This window comes from Castor canadensis, chromosome 6 (genome assembly GCF_047511655.1).
Source record: "Castor canadensis chromosome 6, mCasCan1.hap1v2, whole genome shotgun sequence".
Taxonomy (NCBI): domain Eukaryota; kingdom Metazoa; phylum Chordata; class Mammalia; order Rodentia; family Castoridae; genus Castor; species Castor canadensis.
In genome coordinates this window covers 11,879,682-11,888,438 of record NC_133391.1, presented here as the reverse complement: position 1 = coordinate 11,888,438, position 8,757 = coordinate 11,879,682, and the positions used below count along the sequence as shown (strand labels likewise).

Genomic DNA, 8,757 nt, shown 5'->3' with positions numbered 1-8,757 from the left:
ATAGTGTCAACGCTCAACTTTACGGACAGGAAGTCCCCAGAGGGCTTTTAAGCAGAAGAGCAGCTACTCTTGTAACAGCTGAAGGGTGGACTGTAATGAAAACTGTAAACAATGTCGCCACCACCGCCGCCGCCGCTGGGAGAGTACTAGCAACAGCCCAGGGTTCCCAAAGGGAAGCGATTTCCAAGCAACATGGGCGAATTCTGGAGGTGAAAGAATTGCTTATTTCTCTGCTGGTAAATGCAAATAAGTTGACGGCGGCCATTGAAAGGAAAATTCAGTAAATGCCCGCAACACTACAAACAGCTGGCCGCGGTTCGACCCTGAGCTCCTATCCTGACTCGCAAAAGGGACAGGTGAGCACGTGGAGATTTTGGTTCTGCTTCTTGGACAAATCATTTATCCTCTGTGGACTTCCACGCCCCTCATCTGTAAAGCGGACAGAAGCGTTGAAGGTAACCTTGGTAAGACCCTCCTTGCGCTGTCTAGAGAGGACTTCAGGATGGATAATGCGCTCATGCTCCGTTGAACCAGCCAGGAGCTTGGAGCATGGCGCCACTAAGCTGGCGCCCGGACAACAAGAGCCACTCCTGGCGCCTCTGGCTCGTGCCGGAGGCACAAAAAGCATGGCATCCACCCAGGGCAGTGCGTGAAGCCAGATGAGCAGGCCAGGTGGGTGCTGGGCACCGGCCAAAGCAAGGCCTCCTGGGTTTGCCAAGGAGCGGCGCAGAGCTCACGCCCAGAACTGAGGACATCTGGACAACGACGACCGGATTCCCAGACTCCAGGGCGGGGACTCGCGCTGCACCGAGAGGGGACGGAGCCAGGGCGGGATTCCCCGCCCTGGGCGGGGCCAGAAGCTGCACTCCAAGAGGGCGGCCCGAGCCTGCGGGGATTACGTAATGGCGCAAGGGGTGGGGCTGTGGGTGGGGCCGGACTCTTCTCTGGGATTACGTAAGGTAACGTGACCAAGGGCGGAGACTCAGTGAGGGAGGGGAGAGAGGCGGAGCTCTAGCTGGAAAGGGGCGGGGCTCCGGGCGTAGGCCGAAGGCGGAGCGTGCGCAGGACGACCACGGCGTGGCGCGCGCTGGGTAGCAGGTGCCGGCATGCACTGCTGGGCCCGAGCCTGGAGGGTCCTCCGTGGGGGGCTCGGTTCCCCAACTCCCAGCTTCTCCAGGGCACCTGTCGCCCTCAGCAGCAGCAGCAGCAGCACACGAGAACACTCCGAGTCGAGGTCAGTGAAGGGCGCCAGGACGGAGACAATCTACCGCTCCTCCTGCTCCCGCCCTGCCCCATGGCCCCTCCTACACCTCCCCTTGGTCCCACCCCCTTCTGAACCCTACCCCTACCTCCATCTCAGACCCTCTCCCATCCTGGCCCCTGCCCGCCCGCCAGGCCTCTGCCACTGTCCTACAAGCTTCTGGACGGGGAGGCGGCCCTCCCGGCTATCGTCTTTCTGCATGGGCTCTTCGGCAGCAAAACCAATTTCGCCTCCATCGCCAAGGCGGTAGCCCAGCAGACAGGCCGAAGGGTGAGCTTCCGGGTGGGGGCGGAGTCTCGTGGGGCGGGGCCTGAGTGGGTGGGGTCAACTTTTTGCCCTCACTTCTGGGCTGATTGCTGAGTAGCGGGTTTCCGCACAAGGTAGAAATGGAAGAAGTCTTTCCACGGATGGAGGCCGCACAGGCATACCCAGACCTTGCATGGACCCCTCTTCATACTCCCTCATGATGGCTTCTGCAGTCCATGTTGATCTCCACCAACACCCCCTCCCCTCCATGAAGGGGCGTGTTCACCAGGAATGACCAGGAGCTCACCACCTCTTAGTGTAGCCCATTCTTCCTAGCTCCGAGCGTGTCTTTCCTGGCTTTCTCTAGGGGATGCCACCTAGCCGTCCCAGACCTGCAGAAAAGTTGTCAGACCCCTTGGGCCTTTCTCTTCTTTGGCACAGTGACCCCAGTTTCTGCATCCTAGCTCTGGGCACTATGTCCTCTCACCATCAGGGTCTATCGCACTGTCATTCTGCAGTCCCTACCAGGCCTTTGGCTATCTACATCTTAGACTAGTGCCCTCCCATCTCACTCCACTCCCCAGGTGCTGACTGTGGATGCTCGGAACCACGGTGACAGCCCCCACAGCCCAGATGCCAGCTACGAGGCCATGAGCCAGGATCTGCAGGACCTCCTGCCCCAACTGGACCTGGTCCCCAGTGTCCTTATTGGCCACAGCATGGGAGGAAAGACGGCCATGCTGCTGGCACTGCAGAGGGTGAGTCACCCCTAGCTAGGACCTCCTCCCATTCAGTATAGACTCCAGGTGTCCAGCAAGTAACCTGGGACTCACAATTCTTGGATGACCAAGTTCAGATTCCGGGGACTGGGGCTGGTGGAGTGGCTCAAGTGGTGGAGTGCCTGCCTGTGCTCACCTTGAGACTGGTTCTAATCCAGTTCTCTCCCACAGCCAGAGCTGGTGGAGCGTCTAATTGCCGTGGACATCAGCCCAGTGGCGACCTCGTCTGTCTCACACTTTGTGACCTTCATAACAGCCATGAAGGCCATAGACATCCCGGATAAGATGCCCCGCTCCCATGCCCGAAAACTGGCGGATGAGCAACTCAGACCCATTGTCCAGGTGACACACCCTAGCCCTCTGATGGTTAGGACTAGTCAAGGCAAGTGTGGTGGGCCCCTGGGCCTCACAGGGAGCCAGCCACAATTGCCAGACTTCCACAGGACTTGACTGTGCGGCAGTTCCTGCTCACCAATCTGGTGGAGGCAGACGGGCACTTTTCATGGAGGGTGAACTTGGATGTCTTGGCCCAGCACCTGGACAAGATCATGGCCTTCCCACAGCAACAGGAACCCTACTCTGGGCCAACCCTCTTCCTCCTCGGTGGAAACTCCCAATATGTACAGTAAGCCAGCCTGAGCATGGGAGGGCCGTGCCTTCTTCGCTCAGCCCCCAGCCTGGGTAGCCTGAGCAGGGGGCAGTTTGGGGTGTGGGTAGGGACTGCCCCAGAGCACCATTGGGCATCTGTCCCCACTCTGCCTCTGTCTGTTTCTCTTTCCATGGTCCCACTTTGACGTCTTCTCAACGTGCTTATCTGCGGTGACAGACCCAGCCACCACTCTGAGATTAGGCGACTTTTTCCTCGGGCCCAGATGCAAACCGTGCCTAATGCTGGCCACTGGGTCCACGCTGACTGCCCACAGGACTTCATGGCTGCCATCCAAGGCTTCTTGGCCTAAGAGTTGCTGTGCCCTCTTCCTGCATCCTGCCCTATGTTCCCACACAGAAGGACTCAGGAGGGTGCTGAGTGGGCACAAAAATGCAGAGGCAGGCAGACTACTAGTTTTAATGAATAAAGACAGTTTTCCCACAGTCTTGCACCCAGTTCTCACCACCATTGCCCCCGCCAACCAGGCGGAAATTGGGCCCAGTGGCTTCTGGCAGCACCAGGGTCCCCATGGGCACTCAGAGCACCCCGGGACTCTGTCTGCAGTTGACTCTGGATCCTTTGTCTCACAAGCTGCTGCATGTCCTCCTGGGAACAGGAAAGCAGATTCAGGGCCAGCGCTGGGACATCTCCTGTGCCTCCCAGGCCCCACTGTCATCCCCACCCCTACCTCCCAGGCCTCCACCTCCTGCCTCAGTCTCAGTTTCTCCTCCAGGACCTCCAGCAGCTGGGCCTCCACCTCACGCAACCTGGCCTTGCACATGTCCAGCTCAGCCTCCACTGCTCTCTTCCTGCAGGCGACAGACAGCAGCCTGAGGCTCTGGGCTCTCGGTGTGGGCAGGTGTGGGTACAGCTCCTTTCTTAGTGACAAACCCAGTATTTTGGTGGCTTGTCTTCAGAAATGCCTGACTTTCCTCTCCCCCTCTTCTAGCAGGACAGGGCCCTGTGGGTGAGCCCCCACCCCCCTCTCACCCCTGGCCAATGGCTCCCTCACTTGGCAATGGCTTCATCTCGCTCCTGGAGGACTTGGTCCAGGGAGGGTTCTGTCCGAATGTCCCCCAGTGTGCTGCTTGGGATTCTGGGCTCTGTTGGAGGGTGACACAGGAGGGGACAGGGATCTGGGGCTTGCCTGAATGAGGGGGCCCACCACCCTGTGCCCTTCCTCCCTGGCCTTGGCCATGCTTCTGGTGCTAGGAGGGGAAAAGGCTCAGGCCTCCAGTGTCTAGCCCCAGCACCTAGTCTCCTGGACCGAGGGAAAATAGAGTAGACAGGGACTTTGGCCATCCTGAGGAGGTGGCACTGTGGCTATGACCTGGCCTAAGGGCCAGCAGAGTGGGCAGGGTGTTTCACTCCCAAGGAGGGAGGAATTCTCACCCAAACCTCAGGGAAAGACAAGGTTAGTAGGTTCGTCAGGGGACACTTACCCCTCAAGGGCCCTGGGCAGAAAGGGTGAGCTGGAGAAGCAAGAGAAGGGCACTGCCCTTTGCCTTGCCTTCCGGCTAAGGCACTCGGCAGGCCCCGCCCCAGCAGGCCAGCCCAGGGCAAGGAGCAAACTGTCCTCCCTGCTCCCACCCCGGAGTCTCCCAGGCTCTCTGCATCCAGCATCGCCTCCCTTCCTTCACCCACAGGGCGCTCAGCCACATCTTGTGGCCCCCCAGGAAGGACAGCCAGGACCTGGCCAGGACTCTCCAGTGCTGAGACCTAAGATGCTGCAGCCCCCAGCCTGAAGGGTTGGGTCCTGGACACTTATTTTTCTTTGTGGTAATTGGGTTTGGACTCAGGACCTTCACCTTGAGCCACTCCACCTGCCCATTTTTGTGATGGGTTTTTTTGAGATAGGGTCTTGTGGAAACTAATTGCCAGGGCTGGCTTCAAACCTCAATCGTCCTGATCTCTGCCTCCTGAGTAGCTGGGATTACAGGTGTGAGCCACAGTGCCCAGCCCAACAGTGTCTTTGATTGGATTCCAGGTGAAGAGGTGGGCTTCAGCTGCACCCCAAAAGTATGCCCCTTTTGTTACAAAGTACTCTTGAGAAGCTGCTCCATGCTGTTACCCACACAGGGATCCTGTTCTCAGGGACATCCAGGGCTAGCAAGAATGAAGTATAGACATGCTGGGATTACAGGTGTGCACCACTACACCTGGCAGCATTTAACTTTTTTTTTTTTATGGTACTGGGGTTTGAACTCAGGGCCTCACACTTGCTAAGCAGGTGCTCTATCATTTGGGCCACTCCCCCAGCCCTTTTTTGTGTTGGGTTTTTTCGAGATATGGTCTTGAGAACTATTTGTGTGGGCTGGCCTCAAACTGCAATCCTCCTGATCTCTGTCACCTGAGTAATTAGGAAAACAGGTGTGAGCCACTGGCACCCAGCTAACTTTTTTTTTTAATCTCAAATCAATTTTACATTGCTCTTCAGTGTCCAAAAAAGCATCCTTTTAAAAAAAATCAAATATGGGGGCTGGCAGAATGGCTCAAGTGATAAGAGCACCTGCCTAGCAAGTGTGAGGACCTGAGTTCAAACCCTAGTGCTGCCAAAAAAAAAAAAGTATAGTATTAAACATTGTGCCCAATTGTGACATGTCTTTGATCTCCCTTAATCCAGAACAATTTACAGCCTTTCTTTGAGTTTCATGCTGGTGGCACTTGTGAAGGTTACATGGAGGTTAGTCTGTAGATGGCCCTTCCCTTTGATTTGGTACAGTCTTTCCTGCTCCTTGGATCACTGTTTCATCTTTTGGGCAGAAACTCCACAGAAATGGTGCTACATTCTCATGCACAGTGTGGATTTTTTTTCGCTTTCCTTTTGGGGGCCCTGGGGTTTGAACTCAGGACTAGTTAGGCAGGTGCTCTATCACTAGAGCCATGGCCCCACCCCTTTTTGCTTTAGGTATTTTTCAGATAGCGTCTCCAGTTTTTGTCCAGACCAACCTCAGACCATGATCCTATCTGTCTCCTACATAATTGGAATTACAGGCACGTACTGCCAAGTCTGGCTTATTTGTTGAGATAGGGTCTCACTTTTTGCCTGAGCTGGCCTCAAACTCCATCCTCCAGATTTCCACCTCCAAAGTAGCTGGGATTACAGGCAAGAACCACCGTTTTTTGTTTTTGGGGGTTTTTTTTTGTTTGTTTTGTTTTGTTCTTGAGATAGGGTCTCACTCTATACCCCAGGTTGGTCTGGAACTCTTGCTCTCCCTGCCTCATCTTCCAGCGTGAGTGCTGAGATTACAGGCACGTACCACCATGCCTGGCTTTGCAATGTGAATTTGAACTTGAAGATACTTAAAAAGTGCCAGGTGCCTGTGGCTCACACCTGTAATCCTAGCTACTTGGGAGGCTAAAATGGGGAAGATCAAAGTTTGAGGCCAGCCCAGGCAAATAGATCTTGACAATCTCCAAAATAATCAGAGCAAAATGGACTGGAGGTGTGGCTCAAGCAGTAGAGTGCCTGCTTTGCAAATGGGAAGCCCTGAGTTCAAACCCCAGTCCCACCAAAAAAAAATCTTTCAGTCATCCGTTGATGTTTCTTGCTGAAATTATCAATACAGCAATTTGATTTATCTATTTCATCATTTATCTATTTCATCATTTCTCCTACACTTGTTAGTATCCTATCATAAAGAACTTTCACTTCCCTCCCACTTATTTGTTCATTTAATTACACAGGTGGTTTCCTGTTTTAGTCACTGGATTTTAATCCATCCCTGTCATTTATTTTGGTGTTCCACATGTCCTAGCTTTGGTCAGTAGGTGTCCCTTCTTGTTTTGGCACCTTCCATCATTCTTGTTAAGCCATCTGTCTGGCTCAACAAGATATTTGAGGCTCAGCTGGGCACAGGTGGTTCGCACACCCGAAATCCCAGCTACTTGGGAGTCAGGGGTCAGGAGGCTTGAGGTTTGGGACCAGCCCTGGCACAGAGTTCTTGAGACCGAATCTCAACCAATAAAAGCTGGGCATGCTGGGAATGCCTGGTATCCCAGAAAACATAAATAGGATCTTTGCCCAGGCTGGCCTGAGCATAAAAAAATGGAGACCTTATTCAAAAAACAATTTAAGCAAAGAGAGCTGGGGGGGGGGGTGTTGTTTAAGTGGTAGAGCACCTGCCTTGCACCACAAGGCCTTGATTTCAAACTGCAGTACCTCCATTAAAAAAATATACATATATATATATATTCCAAGCTCATGTTCTTTTTCCCTGACCCAGCCCTGAGGTTAGCCATGTCTTGAAGGACACCTGGCTCAGTGTAGAAGGAAGGGGTACAGCGGGCCCCTCTGTGTCTGGAGTGTGCATCCAGGATTCAACCAGCCAGGTCAGAAGTACTCAAGAAGGGTTCTGGATGTGGCTGAGAGGTAGAACGCTGGCATAGCATGGTGAGACCCCAAGGTTTGATCCCCAGCATTCAAAAAAAAAAAAAAAGCATCTGTACTGAACGTTTTTCTTTCCATCTCAATACAGCAGAACAAGTATTTACATAGTGGGGTTTGTTTTTTGTTTTTTGCAATACTGGGGTTTGAACTCAGGGTCTACACCTTGAGCCACTCAACCAGCCTTTTTTTTATGAAGGGTTTTTTGAGACAGGGTCTTACGAGCTATTTCCCAAGGCTGGCTTCAAATCTCCATCCTCCTGATCTCTGCCTCCTGAGTGGCTAGGATTACAGTCGTGACCACCAGCACCCGGCTTACAGTGTTTACATTGCATTAGGTTTTTAAAATGAACTTCGAGGCTCAAGGACACATGCCTAGCAAGCACAAGGTCCTGAGTTCAAACTCCAGTACCACCCCTCCCCCCAAAAAAATCATCTAGAGATCTCCAAAATACACAGGAGGATGGCAGGTTCTGTGCAGATAGTACTCCATCTCATACAAGGGACTTGCACAGCCTTGGAGTTTGGCATCCACATCGGTGGGGAGTGGTCCTGGAATCCCCCTGTCTTGAAGCCCAGGGACAACTGTATTTAGAAAGTGCAGTCTGAGTGTTAGGTGTGGTGTGTTGCCGTTGGGGCAGTTGTCCCAGGCCCACTCAGCAGACACGTGTCTACACACCCCAGTAAACATCAGTGTTTACGCCCATGTTCTGTTCTTTGTCAAAATAAAGTACACATTTAGACTTTAAATTTCTGTCCAATGCACAAGTTCATCCAACCTCCCCACCCCACTTTTTGTAGCACTGGGGTTTGAACTCAGGTCCTCACATTTGTTAGTCAGGTGCTGTACCACTTGAGCCACTCCACCAGCCCTTTATTGTATTGTGCTTTTTTGAGGTAGGGTCTAAAGAACTATTTACCCAGGCTGGCTTTGAACTGAGATCCTCCTGATCTCTGCTTCTTGAGTAGCTGGGATTACAGGCGTGAGCCACCAACACCCCATTCCCTTCCCATATTTTTGTTCTCTTCTTCCAACAATGAGAAACCTAGCTCTGATTGTCCTCCATGTATTTCATAATTTGGTCAGTCTCCTAGTATGTAGCTAATCTCTTCACAAAATTAGACTCCTCTCAACTTTTTTTGGAGGGTGGAATTGAACCCATGGCCTTGGGCATGCTAGACCAGCACTCTGCCACTGAACCACACTCCAGCATGGGCTCCCTTCACCCTTGATCCCTCCTATTATGGGCCTGGCTCCCACAGAGCTGCCTCCCACCCCACTCCCATGTCTTCCTCTTGTGTGGCCTGGCTATCCCTGGGCTGTCAAACTTTCCAAATAGTTCGAAAGACCCTATCTTGAAAATATCCAACACAAAGCAGGGCTCAAGTGGTAGAGCATCTGCCTAGCAAATGTGAGTACCTGAGTTTAAACTCC

The 8,757-nt window shown here is 53.1% G+C and overlaps 1 protein-coding gene across 1 annotated transcript; it reads left to right on the top strand.

Moving 5' to 3' along the window:
• The first annotated feature begins 1,026 nt into the window (after positions 1-1,026).
• On the top strand, positions 1,027-3,378 carry Abhd11 (abhydrolase domain containing 11). The gene is made up of 6 exons (XM_020181354.2): positions 1,027-1,234; positions 1,396-1,531; positions 2,092-2,265; positions 2,458-2,628; positions 2,730-2,911; positions 3,113-3,378. The coding sequence occupies exons 1-6, from the start codon at positions 1,107-1,109 to the stop codon at positions 3,243-3,245; spliced, it is 924 nt and encodes a 307-aa protein (XP_020036943.1). The 5' UTR covers positions 1,027-1,106; the 3' UTR covers positions 3,246-3,378.
• Positions 3,379-8,757: the final 5,379 nt, after the last annotated feature.